At 34.9% G+C, this 27,767-nt stretch overlaps 1 protein-coding gene across 10 annotated transcripts in view; it reads left to right on the plus strand.

Annotated features, from left to right (window-relative positions):
* Positions 1 to 27,767, plus strand: part of LOC118199039 (putative ATP-dependent DNA helicase HFM1) — a 511,790-nt gene that overhangs the window by 219,710 nt on the left and 264,313 nt on the right. For all 10 annotated transcript variants that reach the window (XM_085816885.1, XM_085816888.1, XM_085816889.1 and 7 more), the window contains one exon: positions 9,314 to 9,447. In XM_085816885.1, the coding sequence (XP_085673011.1) occupies positions 9,314 to 9,447 (134 nt within the window). The remainder of the gene's footprint in view (positions 1 to 9,313; positions 9,448 to 27,767) is intronic.

Here is a 27,767-nt window from a genome sequence, read left to right on the forward strand (position 1 = left end):
CATTGTTATAGCCATTGGTTGATGCATCTAGATCTCCTCAGTTAGGTCACCGTAAAGGAATGTCGTCTCCACGTCAATTTGATATAACTTGAGATTCTCCTTGGCTGCTGTTGCAGTTAGAGCTTGAATAGTGTCATAGCAACACACCGGGCCAAATGTGTGTCTTTCTATTCGATATTCACTGCCTGTGTGTACCCTTTTGCTACTAAATGGGCCTTGAATCTCTCAATTGAGCCATCAGGATTTGTCTTCACTCTGTAAACCCAGCAATTGTCAAGATTTTACGTCCGTTAGGTGGCTCAACAAGTTGCAATGTTCCATGTTTGGCATGCGAAGCCATTTCTTCGTCCATTGAACACTACATTGGCACTTGTTATCGTATCATTCCTCAATGGCATGAAAATATGATATCCATCATCATCACAATAACCAACCAAATAGCCGTTTATAGCCTTGTCATCTAATTTACCTCTGTTGACATTTGGTACATGTATAAATGCAGCTAATCCAAAAACTCAAAATTCTCTTGATTGCTGGCTTGCGTACAACCCATTCCTCAAACGATTTTCCCATGATCTTATTTGGTCCAGTTTAATTGAGAACCTAGACAGCTGTAGATACTGCTTCTGCCTATAGGAACTGTGGTAGGCCTGAATACTTGATCATAATGCAAACTGCATTCATTATTGTACAGTTCTCTCTTTCAACCAATCCATTTTGTTCTGGTGTATTTGGCGTAGTGATTCGCAGCTCAATGCCTGCATCGTCAGTGAGTTTCACCAATTTATCATTGTCAAACTCACGACGACCATCAGTGACCAGTTCTTTTACATTTATGCTATCTTTGTTCGTCCAAACAAAAAACTGCTTGATTTTATCCACAGCCTCGACTTTATGTCTCAGAAATTCTACATGTTGAAACTTAGAGTAATCATCCTTAATCACTAACATGCACTTTTTTCCACTTCTTGATAAGACTGGCGATTCGAGTAAGTCTGCATGTATTATCTCACCAGATTGTGTTTTGAATTGTTTTGGTTTAAATGTTCGTCGACTTTGTTTACCATATGTATATGGCTCACAAAAGAGCCCATCGTTGATAAAATCTATGCCATTTTGGCACAGGTACTGTTTCACGTACTGTATTCCTTGATGCTCAAGTCGTCGATGCCAAAGTGATAATGGGAATTTTGACGTCGTCTTAAGAAAAGGAAAGAAGTCGTCTCAGGAAAAGGAGTTGTCATTTCGTTGTCAACCAAGTAGGCTGCACAGCAGACCCCCTTTGTAGCTTGACTGGTTTTGCACTAGTTCAAAAAGTCCATTTGATGAACATAGAGCCTCTAAAAATATATTACCTTGCGAAAAAAATGACAAATCATATCGTCTGAATCACCAAAATTCGAGATTCCTCACCTCATTGCCTTCGAAGCTGATAACAAATTTTTGCCGATTTTGGGTGCACACAGTACATCAGTAAGCTCAATAGATTTTAGTACGTTTCCAACCACCGTACAAATATCAATGTCCCCACAGCCATATGCTGATATTGTCTGTTTGTTACCAACTGTGATTTCTGCTTGTTTGTTAAAGTGACGGTACATCTTGAAATACCCGGCTGAAGTTGTAATGTGTGCTGTAGCTCCATCATCTTTAAACCACACATTTGGGCCACAATCATCTTGACAAGTAAACGCTCTGCATTGAATATTTGTAAAGAAGGTCTCTGTTTTGCCATTTGCCGTGGTTGGCATGTCAAGGAAAACTAGGCAAAACTTACCAATGTGCTCAGGTTTATACAATGAAAACAGTTGCCATTGAAACTTTTCACACCATCACCAGTCTTACTAAGTCTGTTCATCATTTTGGCATTATTTGTTGTCAAGGTTTTTTACCACCCTTCTTCCATTTCTTTCCACTATGTTTTGCTTTATAACTAGCATTTGCCACAAAAGTTATCATACTTTTGTTTCTAATCTCTTGATTTCTTTGCAGCCGCATGTTGATCTGTTCAATCAGTTTTTCAGGTGACGTTTCCATTGTGTCCCACTGTGATTTGAACTCAATATATTCGTCATCAGGAAGAATAGATAAGATTCGCGATGCTAGCAAGTTCTGCAGCAACTTTTCTTCGCCGCTCAACTCTTGCTCACGTTGAAGATCCACCCATGGTGTACGTAAACGTGCGAGTGATTGCATTTCACTTTCATCTTTCTCGATCCAAAAAGTGAAAAACTGTTGCAGAAGAGTGTCCAATTTCATGCTTGACACCTTCTCAAAATTACTTAATAACTCATTCCATATTGCTAATGCAGAATTGCCATGCATACGGATCAAATTTAACAAATTCAGTGATACATTTGTGCACACAATAACAGCAGATTTCACATTTGCCTTTGCATGCACTTTTGCAGCTTCATTGTACTTGCGCATCATTTTTTCATTTGCGCTTTCTGCCAGCGCTTTTGGTTCGATAAGGTAATTATCAAAGATGTCCACACAATCATTGAGCACAAATAAATAGTTTATTTCAAATTTCCAATCAGTCCTTGGATAAACCTTCCAATTTGGTAAACTGAAAAAAATTTTTAGCTTCCATATTATGTCGTCATTAACCAGGAAATATGCAGCAAAAAAGGCTATCGGTACACTATTCAGGTGGGAGTGTTGAAATAAAAAATGAAAATTAAAAAAATCCGTGATTCAAATACATCAACATAGCCATTGTTACTTCATTTTGCGCAGTTTAACATCGCTAAAACCCATAACCTGTTATAAAATTAACAAAGAGAGTAATGGCTAGTTGAATTTTTGGACTTTATTAACAAAAATAGGTAAAGAGAACTTACGTACATCTTATTGTTTACATGACAAGTTTTAGAATGACAGAAACAACAGTGATACCAGATGCATAAAACATAATAATACAACAAAACAATGATGCCACTAAAACGGCACATGCCATCAATTAAATGCTTGATTCTCAACATATATATATATATATATAAACTAATAATTCATAATAAGAAAACTTTCCATGTACCATCTCCAAGGAACACATATTCAATTTAAAACCATGAATGAAAAAAAAAAAAAAAATTAGCCAAAATTTAAATTAGTATTTTAAATCCATGAGTCCAAAACCTGTAAATATTTCCAATTCTTTTCAATATGTCCCATTTTACAAATCCTAAACAGGTGACAAAATGTCCAGGAGGGAAATGGTCAGTATTACATTTCTTATATCTTATTTCCTCAGTCAAATTTAAGGCATTTCAGGTGTCCACTTAGGAACCTCATCAAGTAGTCTGCTGAGCATGATTACTCCCAAAAGCAACAGCACATTCTGGCTGCCTTCCAAAGTGCCAATCATGAGCCAGAAGGTGAATGCCAGGAAAGAGGCAACATTAGATTTAATTCTCGAGCAGATTTCCAAAAAGGTCAGGGTGACAGTGGTCATTGAAGTACCTTCCTTAGCCAGGGCATCAGTCATTTCATTCAATATGTGAAGAAATCCATCGCAGATGTACATCATGATGTTAAGAGAGCTTTTGCAGCAAAGCCAAGTAGAGAGTAAAGTCTTACCACCAATATGTGGACAGTTTTGCAGATACTGGATAGAATTGTTACTGTCAATCAAAATCCAGATATCTTTGTGGAGAGTGAAAATGTATGCAGCCTTAAGGCCATCCTCAATTATCGTAATCTCAGAATGAAAAGCAGAACAGTGATCAGGGTCTCAAATTAATGCTAAATTTTAAGCTTTCAAATTAAAATTAAAGCTACAATGTGTGTTCTAATAAAGACTCCATTAACAGAATTCCCATGTTCGTTTTTACTGTCATCAGTGAAAATCTGAAGTGAATGCCATTTAAAGTTTCCAGTGCAATCTTCTGAAGATAATCTGGTAAATACATAGAATCTGATAAATACTATATATACACTCTGTCATAAAAAAAATATATGCACCCAGAAGGAAACAAACTACTGTCACAAAACTTAACATGTATGTTGTGACTCCTATTAAGTTTAGCATTCCCTGTTTCTTATTATTTAATAGTTTGTTTTGTAATTTTGTTTGATGTATGAATCTGGCAACCAGTTTCGTTTTTGAATGTAATGATCAGAAAATTTCCGTTTTAAGTAAGGTAAGTAAGCAGTTAAGTAAAGCAGCAGTTAAGTTATGTTACTGAGATACTGAATGTTTTTCATCTCTAAGATGTACGGATCATTTGATCACATTTTAAGCAGTTAAGTTACGTTACTGAGATACTGAATGTTTTTCATCATTAAGATATACGGATCAATTGATCATTGTACTAAACATGTAAATAATCGCATTTATCTGTATGTGTTCGTAAAGTGAAATAAATTGGATATAAAACAAAGTCTGATTTCGAATCAAAACAAAATTGTCGTCTGAAGACAAGACAGAGTTTGTATTCTGCATTTTAAGAATTCAGAATTTGAAATTATGAAAGCGTACAGGTACGAATGATTTAAATTACTTCTTATAAGTATACAATATGCTGTTTACGATGATAAAGTGGTTTAAGTTTAAGAAAGTATAAACACTTTAATTTCTTCAGTATAAATAGAAATTAAGAATTTATCAGAAATCATTTTAAGTAACTATTTTAAGCATACATATAAATATGGATGCTCTGAAAATAAAACGAAAGTCGTTAAGAGCTTCATTTACGTCTACGGTGAATAAGTTGAAGCAATATTTGGTGATGAAAGGAGATGCCAAGGATGGCGATAAGCTGAGCGCGTTGAACGCTGAGTTACAAAATAATTTTTTACGTTTAGATGAGATTCAGAATAACATTTCGTCATTACTTTTAGAAAATACTGAGGCTGTTGCTGAATAGGAAGCCGATTTTGTGGCGGAAGGGTTATAGAGATAATTATCTTGATAATTATAATCAAAGATAGAAACATTATTAAGTAAGGATTCTGGATCTTTTTTGGAAAGTCCTGTAGAGCATGATGTGGTAAAATTAAAATTACCTATGTTTAAATTTAAAATGTTTTTGGGTAATCCCAAAGAATTTTTAACATTTTAGAGTATTTTTTAAAAAATACATGCCTTAGAGGAACTGATTGCTATAGACAAATTCCAGTATTTATACCAGTCTGTGGTGCCTGATTTGAGAGCTACTAGATTAATATCCAGTTTCCCAATAATCGCTGAAAATTATTCAAAGGCCTTCCAACAGCTGAAATTAAGATTTGGCTGGGTGGATCTCCTAGTGCAAATATATGTCCGCAATCTCCTTTCACTGGTTCTGAAAAATGCTATGGCCGGAAAGAATGCCCCTGATTTAGCCACCCTCTACAATATGCTAGAGACCAAATTAAGAGCATTGGAAAGTTTAGGGCACACAAAAGAAAATTTGGCTGACTTTTTAGAGCCATTGGTTGAGTCATCTTTGCCAGAAAATGTTCTGCGAGCGTGGGAAAGGAGTAGAATTTGAGAAAATATTGATGAAGCAGAAGCTACAAGTCAGAGATCCCTGGAAAAACTGATGTGCTTTTTTTACGCCATGAAGTCGAATCAGAAGAGAGGATAAATTTGGCTCGATAAGGTTTTGGAACTCAAGTTAAGGTTAAAAAAAAAAGGGAAGTTGATACTATAAGAAATGATATCTGTTCTGCTTCAGCTCTTATTTCATCCATGCAGGAAAAGGCTAAATGTATTTTTTGTGATCATCCAACTTTAGTAGACATTGTAAGAAAGCTCTAAGATGACTCTAGATGAGAGGAAATCTCAAGTTATATGCAAAAGATGCTGCCATGTTTGCCTTAAGCCTGGTCATATGGCAAAAAGGTGTCACAGTAGTGTGAAATGTTTGATTTGTTAACGAAGGCATTATGCGTTACTTTGCCCAGATTTACGCAAAGATTTTAATTCCTCATCAAAGGACAAAGTAGCAGATAAAAAACAAAATTCTACAGAGACTCTATTGACAAATCTTTCTTCAGAATATAAAATATATTTGAAAACAATCGTGATCAGATTACAGCATAAGGACAAAGAAATCTGTGTTCAAGCATTAATGGATGATGGATCACATCGTTCCTATATTGAGTAGAGCTTAGCTGCTGAGTTAAATCTCCCTCCTTCCGGAAAGGAAGTGTTATCTCAAGGACTGTTTGGCGGAGGGATTTCTCCGGCTGCTGAACATAATAGTTATACAGTAACTATTGAAAGTTTAGATCGAAAGTATTCTACTTCAATGTCTCTGTTTGATCAACAGAAAATTTGTTCAACGCTACTCAGAATACGAGATGAAACATTGCTTGTTGATCTTGCTTCACGACGGATAAAACTGACAGATGTTGGAAAAGATACCCCACCTATACGAGTTCTATGAGCCGATGTACTTGAAAGCATTTTAACTGGAAGAATTCAAGTACTTACATCTGGTGTTTCAGCTGTAGAGACTTTACTAGGTTGGACAATTTTAGGACTAGGCAAGAAAAGACAAGTGGTTAATTTGGTCACGTTAAATCTTCAAAATTTTGAGTTGCCTAAGATATGGAATTTAAAAGTTTTAGGGATTACAGATTCTGTAGAAAGTAAAAATAAGATCCTTCGTGAAGAAGAAACTTTGATCCATTTCAATAAAACCTTAAGGATATGTGACGATGGACATTATGAAGTAGCTTTGCCATGGCTAGCTGGTCATCCTGCTCTTTATGATACGTATGATGTAGCTGAATCGTAACTTCGCACGGTAACAAAACGTTTGTTAAACGAAAATAACTTCAAAGCCTACAATGCTGTATTCCAACAGTGGAAATTCGAAGGCATCATAGAAACTGTTCCAATGGAGCAGCTGTTTAAGCTCAGTCATTATCTCCCTCATAGGTCTGTTATCAAGCCACCCAGTAGTACTATGAAAGTTCGCCTAGTGTTCGACGCTTCTTTCATGCAGCTTGGATATGCTTCTTTAAACGAGTGTTTGAGTGTTGGACCGAGTCTGATACATCAGATGGCTCCCATGCCGAGAATCAAATCCAGGATGCCTGGGTGAAACTCTTGGGGCCTTATGATAACGAGATTACAGAAGATATAAAGGTAATTCAAAGTGGTCGTCGAGTAGTGCCTGCTAAACTTATGGACTTATGAACTGCTAGTGACTTTTTTCCTAGACTGAGATAATTGTAATGTCAATGTGTGTTTATTGTTCTTTGATGTTATATTCACACGCTTATAGTTCTTAGTTCAGTTTCATGTCATGTGTTGAAATTTATGTCTATTATATATTTATACATTTTCATTACTTCATTTTGCCTTGCTTTAAGGAAAACATGCCTGCAATGCAAAGGGGGGGAGGGTGTTGTGACTCCTATTAAGTTTAGCATTCCCCGTTTCTTATTATTTAAAAGTTTGTTTTGAATTTTGTTTGATGTATGAATCTGGCAACCAGTTTCGTTTTTTAATGTAAGGATCAGAAAATTCCCGTTCTATGCAGTTAAGTTAAAGTAAGCAGCAGTTAAGATATGGAAATGCTGAATGTTTTTCATCATTAAGATGACCGATCATTTTATCACCTGCTGAGCAGTTAAGTTAAGTAAGCAGCAGTTAAGTTACGTTACTGAGATACTGAATGTTTTTCATCATTAAGATGCACAGATCATTCAATCACATTCTAAGCAGTTAAGTTACGTTACTGAGATACTGGATGTTTTTCATGATTAAGATGTACAGATCAATTGATACTAAACATTCATTATACTAAACATGTAAATAATCGCATTTATCTGTATGTGTGCATAAAGTGAAATAAATTGGGTATAAAACAAATTCTGATTTTGAATCAAAACAATGTATGTTATGTATGAGGAGGTAAACAAATGGTTACAAAGTCAGAGCAAAAAATCATTTTATTAAGAAATTATAGCATGAAAATTTTTCAAATCAGTATAACCACCTCCTGCAGCTATACAAGCTGAACACAGTGTGGCATCAAATCAAGCAGGTCACGTGTAACCCCCTGTGGATGATCATGCCATAATCTTAGCAACTGGGCAGTTAATTCATCAGTATTCCAGGATGGCTGCAGTTGCCTTCCAAGCATGCCCTAAACATGCTCTTTTGGCAAGAGGTTTTTTGACCTGGCAGGCCATGAGAGTACATCATATTCTTGAAGACATTGTTGGGAGAGTCGTGCAGTATATGGACGAGTGTTGTCTTGCTGATAAATTGGGTGACTTGATCTCTAGTATAGGCAGTACATGAAATATCGTACACATAACTGGGAGACATCAACAGTGTCTTGAAGAATGACTAGAGTAATTATGTTTCCTAACAAATCACTCTCCACACTGTCAAACTTTATGTAATCGCTGTATGCCACTTGACAACAAATGCCAGATTGGGCCACTGGCCTGATCGCTTTCATGCATGTGTGCATTGGTCATCAGCACTGAGACGGAATCAAGATTCATTGCTGAAGATCACACACCTCTAGTCAGTCACACTGCAGCTTGCCTGAGTTCAGCAAAATTCCTAGTCGACACTGCCTGTGATGGTCAGTGGTAAGTACCTTAATGAACATCATCACTGTATGCCATTGTCAACCAGTCATCTCCAAATGGTTTTCCTTGATATCACTGGATGCCAGGAAGGTGGTAAATAGCATCAAATCAATGCTAGCGATGTTGTTGGTGCGGAAATAGCCATCTTATGATTGCGTGATCCTCACACTCATTTGCATTCCTGGGATGCCCTGATCTTCCTTGACGGTAGACTATCCCTTCCGCGATCCAACGTCGTCAACACCGAACAACTACTATATTACTTCAACCGAGGTGGCAGCCAATACACCTGTTCAACCAATCTTCTTCTCTTAAGCCTACTATACGCCCCTTCTCAAAGTTTGACAACTGTTTGTACTGCCGCCAATTAAGTCTCAGAGGCATCTCTAGTCACAATACCTTCCATATAAGTCAACAGATTTGGTTGAATAGTCCGGCATGAGTAATCATGCTTTTAAACTCTCCCAACTGCATATTTCATACGTGCATAGCCCACTTACTGGCGTCAAAATTTAAATCATTTGCATATCTCTTACCAGACTGCATTCCTGCTGGCTCGATTGTTCTGGGTGCATATATTTTTTTTTTTTTTTTGTGACAGAGTATATATATGCATATTTAAAAACACACTTTATTTAAATTTAAGACTGTCAGTTGTGGTTCAAATTTAAATTTTCTGAAATAATAATTTTTTTGTCATTTCTTTCTCATTATACATTTTTACATATAGAATATATAAATTAAATGAACTTCAATGCTTTTGCAGCTTGCATAAACATATTGCTGAACATTTGAATGCTGAAATTGTTCTTGGGACCATAACTGATGTTTCCATAGCTGTGGAATGGCTAAAAGCTACTTTTCTGTACCAGCGAATTTTTAAGAACCCAAAACATTATGGTATATTTTATAAGCTATGTAAATTATAATTTAAAAATAAAAATTGTCTTTATCAGTTAATGATTAAAAATTGTTAAAACTAGACAAGAATTTATAAAATTTCTTTTAGCTATGATCATAATTACATTTTTTGGTACAATTCTGTTATAAGGGCCGTGAAAAATTGCCAATCTACTGTTGATGCCAATGCTGCCAAAAATAATTATGGTAACCTTAACGCAAGAAAGGAAACAAAATAGTAAATAACTATCTAAGATTAATGTTTTAGTTTAGATGAAAGTTTAATTACATGTAAACACATTTTTTATAATATAATTTATAAACAAAAGACTAAACATAACTGAAATTAAACGGGCGATATAAATTTTTTTGTCTTCCAATGCAGCAGAGAATATTTCGATTTTTTTGTGCAAGTGTCTGTACATAAACTTGGACAAATAATAATCAAAATGCTGTCGAGCAGTGCGACTTTTATTATGCCATTTAGCACCACCCCACACCCACTGTTTGTCTATGACACTTCACTTTCGGGGTCCACAAAATTGTAGTTGTGATTGACAGTAAAATGCTCAAAACCGTCATTTTGTAGTTCATCCGACTTGTATGATTTCCAGCAGTCAGTATAAATAATGCTTCCTTCTGCGATATTTTCTTTTGTGACGTTCGTTAAAGTTTCCGCCGATATACATACAGTCAAAAGTCTTTAATCCGGACTCGTCGGGACTTCGGTGATTCCGGATTATAGATCATCAGTTTAAATCTGGTAAGATGGCATGCAGAAATTATAAAATTAAAAATATGAAACCATAATTTATGAAATAAAGAGCAATTATGATCTAAAGGGTATCAAAATTTACAAAAAAAAGCTTAATATTTATTTGTTTACTTTTTTAAACATTTCTTTCAACGTGCGCATGCGTAAAGCATACATTTCGCATTCTCAAAATTAGAAAATTGCAACCAGAAAACTATTTGATGTGTATTCATGATATTTATAATGACGAATTAGATTTAAATCATATCAAAGATGGTGTGCATCAAAATGAAATATTACATTTAGTAAGGAATTATAAGCTGAATAAAATAAAAACATCTGCCCTGAAGATAAGGATAGTGCTGACAGATCAACTTCCAGTTCATTGCATGCTGCGATGTCCACCCCCCTTCCGTGCAGAGCAGCGTGAAATCGATAAACAGATTTCGGAATGGTTAGAGAAACAAGGGATATGCCTTTATGCATTTTTTGCAGCAATTCCACTTTTTGTTTGATGGACATCGAAACATGCTTTCGCTCTGTAGATCCTTTGGCAGCTCCAGATTCGGAAATTCTTTTTGACATAATCAAAAATTCAAGCTTACTTTTATAAAATTGCTCTAACAGTCTGCAAAAAATAATAAGCCGGATCCAATTCGAAGATTAAAGAACAACGCAATCTGCAACATTAACTGAAATAGATAATTTTAGCTTAGCTTATACTGTCCATCATACATTAAACGCGCATGCGTAAACGTATTATGTGCATACGTAAATGCATATGCACATGCATAAAGGTATTATGCGCATGCGTACACGCATCATCTGGTTACGCATTCGCAGAAAGTTTGTAGCTTTGAGGTCAGATAACAGACATAATTTCTTGTTGAGTTACAAAGTTCCGCAACTCAAGTCCTATAATTGCTGTGTCGAGAATACCGACTAATTTGTCAATCGAAATTTTTTCGTTTTCAATAACCTCTGTGTTACTATCGAAAGCGAATTACAATGACGAGGAATTTGATTTAAATCATATCAAAGACCGAGTACATTGAGATGAAATACTACATTTACTAAGGAATTATAAGCCAAATAAAATAAAAACATCTGCCCTGAAGATAAGGACAGTGCTGACAGATCAATTTCTAATTCATTGCTCGCCACGACTTTCCCCACACCCACGCAGAGCAGCGTGAAATTGATAAACAGAAATTGAAATTTCGGAATGGTTAGAGAAACAAAGGATGTGCCTTTATCCATTTTTTGCTGCAGTTCCACTTTTTGTTTGATGGACATCGAGACATACTTTCGCTTTGTAGATGCTTTGAAATTCTATTTGACATAATCGAAAGTTCAAGCTTACTTTTATAAAATTGCTCTAACAGTCTGCAAAAAATAATAAGCCGGATCCAATTCGAAGATTAAAGAACAACGCAATCTGCAACATTAACTGAAATAGATAATTTTAGCTTAGCTTATACTGTCCATCATACATTAAACGCGCATGCGTAAACGTATTATGTGCATACGTAAATGCATATGCACATGCATAAAGGTATTATGCGCATGCGTACACGCATCATGTGGTTACGCATTCACAGAAAGTTTGTAGCTTTGAGGTCAGATAACAGACATAATTTCTTGTTGAGTTACAAAGTTCCACAACTCAAGTCCTATAATTGCTGTGTCGAGAATACCGACTAATTTGTCAATCGAAATTTTTTCGTTTTCAATAACCTCTGTGTTACTATCGAAAACGAATTACAATGACGAGGAATTTGATTTAAATCATATCAAAGACCGAGTACATTGAGATGAAATACAGTCAAAAGTCGTTAATTCGGACACCCATAATTCGGAATGATCTATAATCCGGACCTCAAAACTAAAAACTTTCTGCGCATGCGCCGCGTTGACACATGCGCATAGGCGTTTACGTGTGCGCGTAAGACCTTTTACGACTGCGCATATGAGTACATTACTAAATGTAGTACAGTCAAAAGTCGTTAATCCGGACTCGTCGGGACTTCGGCGATTCCGGATTATAGATCATCAGTTTAAATCTCGTAAGATGGCATGCAGAAATTCTAAAATTAAAAATATGAAACCGTAATTTATGAAATAAAGTACAATTATGATCTAAAGGGTATCAAAATTTGCAAAAAGAAAAAGCTTAATATTTATTTGTTTACTTTATTAAACATTTCTTTCAATGTAAGTTGTTTTAAGTTTTGCTTCGTTTCATGTGATAATATTTTCTCTTTAATTCTATTAAACAGACATAATTTCTTGTTCAGTTACAAAGTTCCGCTGTTCAAGTCCTATAATTGCTGTGTCAAGAACACCGACTAATTTGTCAATCGAAATTTTTTCGTTTTCAACAACCTCTGTTACTCTTCTTCGCTATCGGAAGCGAATTATAATGATGAGGAACTTGTTTTAAATCATATCAAAGACGGAGCATATCGAGATGAAATACTACATTTGGTAAGGAATTATAAGCCAAATAAAAACATCTGCGCAAGATAAGGATAGTGCTGACAAATCAACTTCCAATTCATTACGCGCGGCGTTCCCCCCGCCTAGCAGCAGTGCGCAAGTGCAGAATACATTTTCGCGTGCGCGTTTTATGTATAATGGACGTATAAGCTAAAATTATCTATTTCAGTTAATGTTGATGATTGCGTTGTTCCTTAATTTTCAAATTGGATCCGGCTTATTATTTTTTGCAGACTGTAAGAGCAATTTTATAAAAGTAAGCTTAAACTTTCGATCATATCAAATAGAATTTCCGATATATATTTGCTAACATGTAAAGGATCTAAAGCGAAAGTATGTTTTGAAATCCGAAATCTGTTTATCAATTTCACGCTGCTAGGCGGGGGGAACGCCGCGCGTAATGAATTGGAAGTTGATTTGTCAGCACTATCCTTATCTTGCGCAGATGTTTTTATTTGGCTTATAATTCCTTACCAAATGTAGTATTTCATCTCGATATGCTCCGTCTTTGATATGATTTAAAACAAGTTCCTCATCATTATAATTCGCTTCCGATAGCGAAGAAAAGTAACAGAGGTTGTTGAAAACGAAAAAATTTCGATTGACAAATTAGTTGGTGTTCTTGACACAGCAATTATAGGACTTGAACAGCGGAACTTTGTAACTGAACAAGAAATTATGTCTGTTTAATAGAATTAAAGAGAAAGTATTATCACATGAAACGAAGCAAAACTTAAAACAACTTACATTGAAAGAAATGTTTAATAAAGTAAACAAATAAATATTAAGCTTTTCCGTTTTGCAAATTTTGATACCCTTTAGATCATAATTGTTCCTTATTTCATAAATTACGGTTTCATATTTTTAATTTTAGAATTTCTGCATGCCATCTTACGAGATTTAAACTGATGATCTATAATCCGGAATCGCCGAAGTCCCGACGAGTCCGGATTAACGACTTTTGACTGTACTACATTTAGTAAGGAATTATAAGCCAAATAAAATAAAAACATCTGCCCTGAAGATAAGGATAGTGCTGACAGATCAATTTCTAATTCATTGCTCGGCACGACTTTCCCCACACCCACGCAGAGCAGCGTGAAATTGATAAACAGATTTCGGAATGGTTAGAGAAACAAAGGATGTGCCTTTATCCATTTTTTGCTGCAATTCCACTTTTTGTTTGATGGACATCGAGACATACTTTCGCTTTGTAGATGCTTTGAAATTCTATTTGACATAATCGAAAGTTCAAGCTTACTTTTATAAAATTGCTATAACAGTCTGCAAAAAATATTAAGCCAGATCCAATTCGAAGATTAAGGAACAACGCAATCTGCAACATTAACTGAAATAGATAATTAGATAATTTTAGCTTAGCTTATACCGTCCGTTATACATTCAACGCGTATGCGGCACTAATCATATGAAGTAAAGACTAAATTTTCACAACGAAATATCCAGGGCAGCAGGCATGATGTGATTAAATAGTGAACAGATTGATAAGAATGCAGAGGTGGCTACTTTTCAGTAATACTGGAGTAGGACAATGGTAGAGCAGTTACATGGCAGTAGGTCCTTCATGGGCCGGGCGCTGGAACTGAGAACAGAGGGGCGTGTCTACGGCTTTTAGCTGGTGGTTAGGTGCCATATTCACATCCCATGATGGAGCGAAGTCTTTTCTGCGAGCTGCAAATAGCAGGATCGTAGGCCGGTAACTGTTGAAGTGCACAGTTGCCAGTGTGTTCAATTTTGAGGAATAAATTTTGATTAAGTTTTTTAATAACAATGTCTATGGGTTTAATGTTAAGATCTGAATAAATCACATCAATACGTACATAAAAGGCTGCATTAAGGACTAAATGCAGGGTCTTACTTTGGAAGCCTTGAAGTTTTTTTATGTGTGTTTTTGCAGCCGTAGCCCAGATGGTGCAAGCATACGAAAATATTGGTCGAATGATGGAAGTATAGAAAAGAGCTTTGTTTTTGCTTGACAGAGGGTTCCTTCAGCCTAGAAGAGAGCAAAGTTGGGTTCTGATGGTCTTCACTTTATTGACTGTATAATCAATATGAAGACGTCAGATTAATTTGGAATCAACTATCACTCCTAGATACTTATATGAATTTGACCAGGGGACATAGTCATCGAAGAACTTTATACAGTCAAAAGTCGTTAATCCGGACTCGTCGGGACTTCGGCGATTCCGGATTATCGATTTTTCCGGATTATAGATCATCAGTTTAAATTTCGTAAGATGCCATGCAGAAATTCTAAAATTAAAAATATGAAACCGTAATTTATGAAATAAAGAACAATTATGATCTAAAGGGTATCAAAATTTACAAAAAAAAAAAAAAGCTTCATATTTATTTCTTTACTTTATTAAACATTTCTTTCAATGTAAGTTGTTTCATTTTATGTGATAATACTTTCTCTTTAATTCTATAAACAGACATAATTTCTTGTTCATTTACAAAGTTCCGCTGTTCAAGTCCCGTTAATTGCTGTGCCGAGAATACCGACTAACTTGTCAATCGAAATTTTTTCGTTTTCACTAACCTCTCTGTCACATTCTTCATGTCTTTATCCATTTTTTGCAGCAATTCCACTTTTTGTTTGTTGGACATCGAAACATACTTTCATTTTGTAGATCCTTTGGAAGTTCCAGCATCGGAAATTCTATTTGACATAATCGAAAGTTCAAGTTTACTTTTTTTAGTATTGCTCTTACAGTCTGCAAAAAATAATAAGCACGATCCAATTCAAAGATTAAGGAACAACGCAATCATTAACATTAACTGAAATAGATAATTAGATAATTTTAGCTTACACCGTCCGTTATACATTAAACGCGCAGGCGAAAACGTATTCTGCACTTGCGCACACGCATATGCGCAGTAGTCAAGGTCTTACGCGCACGCGTAAAACGCCTGTTCGCATGTGCCAACGCAGCGCATGCGCAGAAAGTTTTTAGCTTTGAGGTCCGGATTATGGGTGTCCGAATTAACGACTTTTGACTGTATTAATGGTAGGGTACGGGATTCAGGAGCATGTGAATATCATGGCAGTGCGCGGCGTACATATTTATATACTCGGCCGATCTTGACATCAGTGGCAACCACGTTAGCTTACCGCCGATTGACCTCCGATCAAATTTGCATAAGGGAAACTAAAGTCAACAAATGGCCCTCTTTTCCTCATGCAAAGAGAAAAACAAAACTTACATAGAATTACAGAAGCTCATAGTTCAATTCTATTTTATGAAAACATTTATTGTCGTTAAACACTGAAAACATCTAAACAAAACTTCCTTAAATTAACAGCAGTCACTGCTTTTGTAAATAAGTCCACAGTATTTAATTTACTGGTGATAAATACAAGGTCAAACACTGCATCATTTACTAGTCTTCTAATAAAGTGATATTTTATGTCTATGTGCTTAGTCTGGTGATTTTCTATTGGCGATCTGGAAAAATCAATGGCAGACTTGTTATCGCAAAATAGTTTACATTCTCTTAAATTGAACTTTAAAATTTCATCTTGTAAGACATTTTTCATCCACATTAATTCCTTCGCTGCTTCTGATAAACCTATATACTCTGCTTCCATGGTTGATAAACTTACACATTTTTGTTTAACAATTTTCCTGATTACCGGTGCTTCATCTAAATATAATATAAATCCTCCCATGGACACGCGATTATCCCTGTCACTTTCATAATCAGCATCTGAATAACATATAAATTTAGATGTTTAATCTTCGATAAGTGTAACTTATATAATTTAGTACTATTGAGATAACCAAGCAATATCAACAATTCTTCCCAATGCCTAATTCTAGGATTCTCCTGAAATTGTCATAAGATATTTACTGCATATGTAATATCAGGCCTTGTCCTGTTAGCTACAAAAACTAAACATCCCAACAGATTTCTAAAGGATAATGTACGCATTTCTGCACAGATGGACAATCTAATTTTATAAAAATAGTGCCTTTAGCTATGGGAAGTGAAGTTATTGGTATCTGGAAATGTTTAAATTTTTCAAAAATTTCTTCAATATATTTTTGCTGATGTATAAAAACCCCATTCTTGTTTTCTAAGAATTCAATTCCAAGTAACGTTTTAGTTTTGCCTAATACTTTAAAATCAAAAAACTTACTCAGCTGTGAAATTACTTTATCTATACTACATTGATCTTTACTAAAAATCACAGTATCATCTACATATAACAAGAGAATTACATTTGAACTCTGATAAACACAATTACACCATTGTATTTTCTTAAAATGTAGATTTTGTAAAGTACTTTCAAATTCACAAAACCATTCATGGCCGCTTTGATGTAGATCGTAAATGGCCTTGTGTAATAAACATACTTTATTTTCCTCTTCAATAAATCCCTCTGGTTGCGTCATATATATTTTCTCATTTAGGTTTGCATATAAATATGCATTCTTTTCATCTAACTAACAATGAGTCCATCCATATAAGCATACCAGTATAGTGAAAAATATTCTTATGATTGAAAAATTTACTACAGGACTGTTAAGCGTCATCAAAATCTTCATCTCTATTCTAGAATCCCTGTGCTACTAAACATGCTTCGTATCTAACCACTTCATTCTTTTCATTTCTTTTTAGCATATAGACCCATTTGTTTTCTAACATAGTTTTATTATCTGGCTTTTCGACTAATTCCCAAACCTTCCTTTTCTTCATTGTGTCAATTTCTTCTTTCATTGCCTTATCCCATTCTTTGGCATTTACTGATTTTCGTGCTTCTTTAAAATTTTGTGGGATGACAATTTCTACGGAATTTGCCTCTTCAGACATGAAGCTAGTCTCCTGTTCTACAAAATTAACTTTCCCCGAAGATTCGTTTTTTCCACTAAAATCAAACTTATCTTTTTCAAATTTAATATTTCTTGCCTTACAATACTTTTCAATATCATTATAGGATCTAAAACATTTGTCTGTTCCCTCTACATAATGATATATGTCTGTATGTGTTCCGTCTGGTCTTTTAACTGCTTTTCTTTGCCAGTCTGATACTTCTTTCGGGATAGATTTGTCATCTGACAACTTTATTTCTTCTCTAGAAGTTTCCTGTTCTTCATCTGATTCTGCTAAAAGCTCAGATTCAACTAGTCTTTTAAACTTAGTTTTTGATTTCCAGTCCACGATGGCATTTGCCACATTCAGTTTTTCATCAAACTTCACATTACAGGTTTCTATTAATCTGCATTCTTCTGGTAGCCATATCCTATAGCCCCTGGTTTCCTTCGCATATCCTACCATGATTCCTTCTTTGCACCTCATTTGTAATTTATTTCTCATCTGTTTTGGCAAGCCAACATAAGCTTTACAACCAAATACTTTAAAATAAACAACAATGGGTTTTCTTTTTTTGGAACATTTCATAAGGGGTTCGGTTGCTTTTATGACATACTCTGTTCCACGTATGTACAAAACAGCCAAGAGCTTCTGCCCACCATTCTTTTCCCATTTTACCATCATTAAGCATAGCTTTAACTGCGTCTAATGCCGTTTGGTTAAAACATTCACACACACCATTCTCTTCTGGGTTGTACGCGTTTGTGCATTCAACACTACCGTATTTGACGGCATATAAGACGCACCCTTATTTAGACGGCCACACATAAGGAAAAAAAGTTTCAATAGCGTGGTTTCTTTTAGTTATCACGTTTCGTAAAAGCCAAATAAACAATTATTGAATGCAATTACCTTCACCTATAAGACTGTGTTCTTCACGTATAAGACGCAGGTAACTTTTTTGAGACCAAATTTAGGAGAAAAAAGTTCATCTTATATGCCGTCAAATACGGTAATTCCATTTTTGGCTAAGTACCCTTCGAATTGCCTGTTACAGAATTCCCCACCATTATCAGTGCGTATACTTATTAATTTTCTATTCACCAGTCTTTCCATTCACCTAAGATAATTCTTAAAGTTTTAGAACGATTCATTTTTATTTTTCATACAATACACTGTTACTAATCTATGATAGTTATCCACAATAGTGAGGAAATATTTACTCCCACCTTTAGATGGAACTGGGAATGAGTCACAAACATCTAAATAAACCAACTGCAATGGTTTATCCGATCTCTTCAGAACAGTTTTAAAAGTTATTCTACTAGATTTAGCAATAATACACCGTTCACACTTCTCCATTGGTTTTTCAATTTCTGGTAACCCTTTTACGCTTTGATTATTACTAGTATTCTTAATATAATCAAAATTAATGTGGCAAAATCTCTGATGCCATAGCGTCGCATCATCTACTTTATTTAACTTTACAATTTCTGTACCGTAACCAGCTTCCTTTTCATCTGTAGCATATCTAAATGGTTTTACGTGATAAAGTCCGTCATATCGTTTAGTGTATCATAATCTATCCCAATTATTAAATTATATCCACATCTTCCCTTTTGAAATTATAAAATGAGCACCTACCTTTTCTAACCTTGCTCCCGATAGTAAATTTCTCCTTAGATTTGGATTATGTAACACATTATCTTACTCAATGCAACTTATTAGATTGCCTACTTTTACTGCAAATTTGATGGTACCCTTTCCTAGTACTTTACTTTCACAATTTCCTACAGCTAAAGACATATGTATATGTCTTTAGCTGTAGCAAAATTTATCATTAAATTTCTGTTATTACAGAAATGAGTTGTAGCTGCAGTATCTGTGATCCAATTAAATTTATCTGCTTTACCTCCTTTATCTGTAGTTGTGACATAATTTTCTACTAACATTAATTCTTTATCTTTAAACTGTCCATTTTTATCGTCTATTTTAAACTTCTGACTTTTACTTACATTTTCTTTACATTGAGCGATTACGTGTCCAAATTTATGACATCTGAAACGAGGCCCTATTCTCATATTCCCCATTTTTTTCTTAGATTTAGTTTTATTTTCAACTCTATCTTTCCATGCATTTGAATTAATACAGTCAAAAGTCGTTAATCCGGACTCGTCGGGACTTCGGCGATTCCGGATTATTCATTTTTCCGGATTATAGATCATCAGTTTAAATCTCGTAAGATGGCATGCAGAAATTCTAAAATTAAAAATATGAAACCGTAATTTATGAAATAAAGAACAATTATGATCTAAAGGGTATCAAAATTTGCAAAAAGAAAAAGCTTAATATTTATTTGTTTACTTTATTAAACATTTCTTTCAATGTAAGTTGTTTAAGTTTTGCTTCGTTTCATGTGATAATACTTTCTCTTTAATTCTATTAAACAGACATAATTTCTTGTTCAGTTACAAAGTTCCGCTGTTCAAGTCCTATAATTGCTGTGTCTAGAACACCGACTAATTTGTCAATCGAAATTTTTTCGTTTTCAATAACCTCTGTCACTTTCTTCGCTATCGAAAGCGAATTATAATGACGAGGAACTTGTTTTAAATCATATCAAAGGCGGAGCATATTGAGATGAAATACTACATTTGGTAAGGAATTATAAGCCAAATAAAATAAAAACATCTGCCCTGAAGATAAGGATAGTGCTGACAGATCAACTTCCAATTCATTACGCGCCCGCTGCGGCGATCCCCCCGCCAAGCAGCGTGAAATTGATAAACAGATTTCGGATTTCAAAACATACTTTCGCTTTAGATCCTTTACATATTAACAAATATATATCGGAAATTCTATTTGATATAATCGAAAGTTTAAGCTTACTTTTATAAAATTGCTCTTACAGTCTGCAAAAAATAATAAGCCGGATCCAGTTCGAAAATTAAGGAACAACGCAATCATCAACATTAACTGAAATATATAATTAGATAATTTTAGCTTATACGCCCATTATACATAAAACGCGCACGCGAAAACGTATTCTGCACTTGCGCACACTCATATGCGCAGTCGTAAAAGGTCTTACGCGCACGCGTAAACGCCTATGTGCATGTGTCAACGCGGCGCATGCGCAGAAAGTTTTTAGTTTTGAGGTCCGGATTATAGATCATTCCGAATTATGGGTGTCCGAATTAACGACTTTTGACTGTAGTATTAAACACGCTTACCTTGCTGTCTTCTAAATCAGCCTTTACCTGGTGAAGTTGGCTTTCTTCCCTAACCAGTTCTTCAGCAATTTTTTCCAGCATAAAATCTTCGTCCTTCCACCTATAAATCAACTGTACAATGCCAGAGTATTCCTTATTGCCTGAAATCCTTTAAAAAGATCTGCCAAGTTGTGTCCTGCTTCAGCCAACTTCTTTGCAGTCATTCTTATCCTCGCGATGAATAACCCTATTTCTTCATTTGGTGTATATCTAATGCTAAAAAATTCATCCAGTAACTGAATTATCCTTGCTCTTGTTTTGAATTCGAATTGCTTATGTAGAACTTTCCATGCTTCTTTACCACTTGAGCATTCTTGTATCAGCTGCCTGAACTCAGTTTTAATTCCATAATATATGTACTGAATGCTCTATTCTCTCTCAATGTGAAGTCCTTTATGAAGCTCCAACAATTTCTATCCAGTAACAGCTTTTTCATATTGACTTTCCATCGATCCCAGTTGTCATGGTTTAACAGCTCAAAACCTTCATGTAGTAATGACATCTGCAATTAAGTGTGAGCACAACAACTTGAACAAACTTCTAAGACAGGTCAGCTTCTTTTCGCGGATAACGGTCCTCTTCACCTACATTCCTTCAATGCTGAGTTGAACTGGGTAACAGGCTAGCTGTTATCGCTGGGCCCATAACCCTTTTGGCAGTGGGGATATAGGCAAAGCATATTTTGCTTCCCTTAAATAAATATAAGACTAATCTAAATAAAATTCATGCTTTATTCCGTAAATTAAAATAAAATAAGCTAACACTATAGCCTTTACATTTAAAACCATTTGAGGGAAAGAAAACTAGCATAACGCGAGCTCAGAATACACACATTCGCCGATACCGGCGTACATATTTATATACTCGGCCAATCCGTCGATCTTGACGTCATCGGTCAGTCAGTGGCAACCACGTTAACTTACCACCAATTGACCTCCGATCAAATTTGCATAAGGAAAACTAAGTCAACAGTAAGAAAGGGGATTTTCGATCCTTCGAACCAATTTTGACTTCTTAATCCTTTCTTCTCATAACAGGTTTCTTTCCTACACCACAATATCGCTACGGATTTACCGCTAAAGCATAATTTCATCTCATCATTGTTCGAACATAATTTTCTATCATGAATGATGCCTGTTCTTTGAAAAAGTTCTATTGCAGACTTTTCGTCATTGGGCAATTCCCAAATTTTTAAATCCATAGCGTTATTAGAAAAGAATTTAAAAATTAAACTAGTATTTCAGTGGTGACTTATAAATATAGAACTATATAATTTTGCGCACACGTTCGCTAGATTTGGCGCGTGGTTAAATGGGTGCACTTGCTAGATTTGCCGCTTTCGCGCATATATTTTCGCTGCAATTTTTAACAGTCCCTAAAACGGAATAGTACCCATGTTTCTATTCAGAGAGATGTAATTAAGTACATTATTCAATTTTTACACTGGCTCATAAGTCCTGATTATTCAATCACAAAAACTTAATTCATTGTAGAAATCAATATTACTACTACTGCTACTACAGTATGAGTTGTTTCTTTTAAAGTTATACTGTATGTATAGCTGTGAAATCGGTTTAGTCCGAATAAAGATAAAAGTTTATTGTAGTTTCTTTCTAATAAATTTTAAAAAATAATTTTATAATCTTTTCATAATATGCATGCTTTTTTGAGTCTAAAGTTGAAAGAAGCATTAAGTAACAGCTTTATGATATCGCTAAGTGTATATTATTTTGTCTTCTGATCTAATAATTTTGTGCATCTCCAATATCAGATGATGGTGGTTCAGTGGGTTTACTAATTTGAACACTTTTACGTTTTTAACAATATTTTAATTACTGTATACAGAGCGTATTCTTAGGCCGCCGCCTTCAACATGAACAAACTTTATTCTCTTACAACTAAGCGAGCAACAGCGCCCTCTAGCCTTTTTCTTCTAATTACACAACACTCCCCATCTGAACTCGGTGGAGAGTTCATCTTTCAATAATATATTCTAGAATATTCAATTAATATTTCGACAATAAATCCTGGAGAAATGGTTAAATATAACACATGCATACATAATTATAAGCACATAAAATTTTACAAAACATTAAATGATACCTATCAGCAAGGTCAGGAGAATCAAACCTAAAAATACAAAATACAAACATTAGTTAAGTTCCATATTATATAACAATTGTATAGGCCTTTTTAAGGTACCAGTAGGTGTTTTAATTATGCAAGATCTTATTTTACCATCTCTGCCTGGCATTAATTCCAAAATTTTACCTATTGTCCAAAGATTTCTGGGATGTTTGTCGTCATGAATCAAGACAATATCGTTGATTTTAAACTGAGATGCGTTAGAGTGTGGAGGACAAATATTGGCAGATCTCAGATTAAAAAGATACTCTAATCTCCAACGCTTCCAAAAATGATTTAAAATATCTTGATGGTATTTATATCGTTTAATAATTGAATTTCTTGACCCAATCAAATTATTTGATGTTATTTTGTTAGCAGGCAGAGATAGCAATCGTCTACCAACCAGAAAATGAGAGGGTGTTAGTGGAGAAGGTTCATTGGGATCGGTAAACACGTAGGTAATTGGTCTACAATTAATCATTGCCTCGATTTCAATGAGCACTGTTTCAAGCTCTTTCACAGTAAGGGATGATCGACCAATAATTTTTCGCAAGCTGGATTTTATGGTTCGTACCATACGCTCCCAAAACCCTCCCCACCATGGACCCCTCTCAATAATAAATTTCCAATTTATGCCTCTAGCAGAAAATAATTCTTTCACAGATGAATCACTCAAAGTTTTAAAAATATGTTTTAGTTCTTTATCAGCTCTTTTAAAAGTCTTGGCATTATCGGAATACACGGTGGTACACAGTCCTCGGCGAGCTAAAAATCTTCGGAAAGCTAGCAAAAAACTTTCAGTGCTGAGATCAGTTACTATCTCTATATGTAAGGCACGAGTGACCGCACACGTTAACAACAGCATGTAAACTTTACCTTGCCTGTCTTTCGTAAAAAATGGACCGGCGAAGTCCAACCCGGTCACAGCAAATGGAGGCGACTCTTGGATTCTGTCTGGAGGAAGTGGAGCGATATCCTGTACCCCAGGACGAGCACTATATCGTTTGCATATCACACATTTTCTGATGATAGTCTTAACACGCTGTCTTCCCTTAATGATCCAATATTTGTCTCTGATCTGAGTTAGTGTCGAATTAACTCCAGCATGGAATACCCTTTCATGCGAGTCCATGATGATTAACTCGGTAAACTTGCATTTTGAGGGTAATAGAATAGGATGTTTTAAATTCTCGTGACAGTCTGCAAATTGAATGCGACCTTTCAACCGAAGAATTCCCTCCTCATCAAGCCTTGGATTAAGGGAGTAAATGGAAGAATCGAGAATTAATTTTTTATTTGATAACTTAATTATTTCCGCTTGATACGATTCTCGTTGCGTAATTTTTACCCAATAATGTTCAGCTGCTTTAATCTCAAAAGCACTTAAAGGTCCATTCTCTGTAGACCTTTTCCGAAGCCTCCCAATAAATCTAAATACATAGGCAGTAATTCGAAGTAATTTTCCTAAAGAACTGAATTTTTCTATATGCAAAATTGGGGATTCATTGTTAATTACAGGTGTAGTCAAAATAATACTTTTTCTTAACTCCAACAATTCTGAATTTGGTTTTAATTTCTTTTGTTTTGGAAAGTTTTCAATAGGAAAACGTAACCAGTGTGGCCCATGCCACCACAAATCATTCTTAATTAGTGACTGAGCACTAATTCCTCGAGTTAGTAAATCGGAAGGATTTTGTTTCCCTTCGCAATGGTTCCACAATTTTTTGTTGCATATACTCTGTATTTCTGTAACACGATTGGCGATAAATGGTTTCCAATTATTTGGCGAACCTTTAATCCAAGTAATGGCGATTTCGGAATCACTCCAAAAATAAACATCCTCAATTAAATCACCAAACAATTTTTTCAAATATTTATACATTCGAGCAGCCATGAGTGCTCCCATTAACTCTAAACGAGGAAGCGTGATTGCTCTTAAAGGTGCAACTCTGCATTTCGACATGATAAAGGAAGTTTTAATTTTAGAATCACTCGTACAATATCTGAAATATGAGATGGCCCCATATGCTTTAGGACTAGCGTCCGAAAATAGGTGAAGGCTTATATTCATTGGATCGTCATCAAAGAAATTTCTCTGTATCGATATTTCAGTTAAATCATTAAGTTCCTCCCGCCAAATGTTGAAGTTTTCCTTAATCTCTGCAGGAAGGACCTCATACCAGTCAGAACAGGAACACCAGATTTCTTGCATAATAATTTTTGCCCGAATAACAAAGGGTGCAATAAATCCAAATGGATCGTATATTTGGGCGATGCTTTGCAAAAGTTTCCTTTTTGTAGCAAAATCGTTTCCAGTAGAAAAGTCAATTAAATTTTTTTAATTTAACTTTATATCGTCTTCAATGGAATTCCAAATCATGCCTAAGAAATTCGATTCACTAGTTAATTTGTTGTCTGATTCCTTAATCCCATCTGAGACCCATAAATCGTTTAATGCTTTAGAATTAGTTCTTAATTTTCTGAAATTCATCCCAGCATCCTTAAATATATTAACCGCATCTACAGATAACCGATATGCATCTTCAACCGTTCCTGCTCCAAAATATAGGTCATCGACATAGACAGAAGAATTTAACATTTGGAAACTGTCCGGCATTTTATCTTTATATTTTCGAATGTGATATTCTATAGTGGCGGCCAAAATGAAAGGAGATATAGTCAAACCGAAAGCTACGCGACACATTTGCATAATCTTAAAGGAGTCATTATTTTCATTAAACCAAAGAAATTTTAGAAATTTTCTATCACCTTCAGCAATTCCTATCATCAAAAAGGCTTTTTCAACGTCTTCACAAAACGCTATCTTAAACTTACGAAAATTTAACATAATGTCTAGTATATTTGGATTTAGATTAGGTCCCGATTCAAGGCAGTCATTTAACGAATTCGTGTCCTCTGTTCTTGAGTTAGCATCGTACACAATTCTTACCTTAGTAGTTTCACTAGGTCGTATCACTGCTCGGTGCGGCATAAAATATCCCAAATTTGTATCATTATTTGGACATTCCTCCACAATTCCTTCTAATATATGGTTCTCAATTATATTTTTATATTCCCGAAAAATCTCCGGAGTTTTACTTAGTTTATTGTGAAGGTTTGCGAATCGTTTCTTAGCTACCTCAAAATTATTTCCTAAATTATTCGGACTATATTTCCAGATTAAATTTGCCTCATATCTTCCGTTTTTAAACTGCAAATTTCTTTCAAACTGGTCTACTATTTCGCAGTCAGTATCGGAATAATCATCAGAATCATTAATTCCCATATGTTCTAATTCCCAAAAACCTTTTAAATCTTTCAACACAACAGTGTTTGTCATTACCGCCAAATTTTCAGAACAATTTTTGTTTGTTTTATTTTTCTCGATTCCTGCGGCAACCCAACCAAACACAGAACTGATTGCGTACAACCCTTCAGATATTTTAATTCTTTCAGAATAAACTACATTCCAGAATTCATCCCCTCCAATTAATATCTCAACATCTATGTTATTTTTTCTTGCGCAATCGGCGATCTGCAACCCCATATGCTCCATGAAGTCTGCAATTTGTTTACTAGGCACACTGATGGACGCCGAGGAAAAAAATCCGAGATCAAACATTCAATTTTTATTTTATTATTTTGTTTCCAATTCTGAATTTCGATTTCAACGACCGGATAGGAATGATTCATTGCCTTCGTCGCACCAAATGAATAAACAGAAAGTCTTTCATAACGGATTGGAGTAAGTTTTAAATGGTCGGCCAATTTTTTCGTTATAAAGGATCTGTGACTGCCTTGATCAAAAATTAATATTGTTAATTTTGATTTATACTTAGAACAAGCATAAACTGTACAAGTTTGTAATAATATTTCCCTGGCATTAAAGTCATTATTATTATCACCTTGAGGAACAGAAGCAATCAATTTTAAGTTTTGAACTTTATTTCTTTCCTCAGAATTCAAAGTCAGAGATTCAGTTTCATTTTTGGAATAACCTTGTTCCAACTTTTTGTTTACAAGGGATTTATTAGTACAAATCGATTCATTGTGATACATACCGCCACATTTATTACATTTAGTTTTATTTCTGCACCTTTCTGATGTATGGAATTTTTTAAAACAAGAAAAGCAGCGGTTTTCGGATCTTAGTTTCTTTAATTTATCAGAAACATTCACTTCGCATTTAAATGACTCGTGCAAATTATCACAAAAGATGCATTTTCGGTTAACTGCAGTATGAAATGCAGCCGTGGGTGTATTTTTTACATATTTTCTAGTTTCATATTTTGATTGATCGACTCGCGGAGGCACAGGATTTTTCCTTCCGCTTAATACTAGATTTGAAACTTTCCTGCATTCTATTTCCGTTTTAATAAATTGTGTTAATTCCGAAACTTCAACTTTATCTTTCGATCCTCTTTGCCGATTAAATTCCAAAACTAAATCGTCCGGAATTAATTTTAATAATATTGGAATTAATAAATGTCCATATGAGCCAGAAGTTACTTCTAAAGTTTCCAAATTACGAATCGAAACTTCTAATTCGTCATATAATTTACGTAAAGCCTTTACGTTAGCAGAATTTTTAACAGCTTCTAAATTGAGAATTTTATTCATGAATGAATTAATGATCAGGTCTTTTCGACCATATCTGTCCTTTAGTAATGCTACACAGCTATCATAATTACTTTCTGTTAACTCAAAGCCTGATACAACATTCGAAGCTTGTCCCGTTAAGAATGTTTTTAAGTATACAATTTTTTGTATTTTTGAAAGTGTTTCGTTTTTATGTATCGAATTTTCGAAACTATTCCAAAATTCATTCCATT

Source organism: Stegodyphus dumicola, chromosome 5 (assembly GCF_044657685.1).
Source record: "Stegodyphus dumicola isolate Sdum_Otavi_A_Nest chromosome 5, ASM4465768v1".
Lineage (NCBI taxonomy): Eukaryota > Metazoa > Arthropoda > Arachnida > Araneae > Eresidae > Stegodyphus > Stegodyphus dumicola.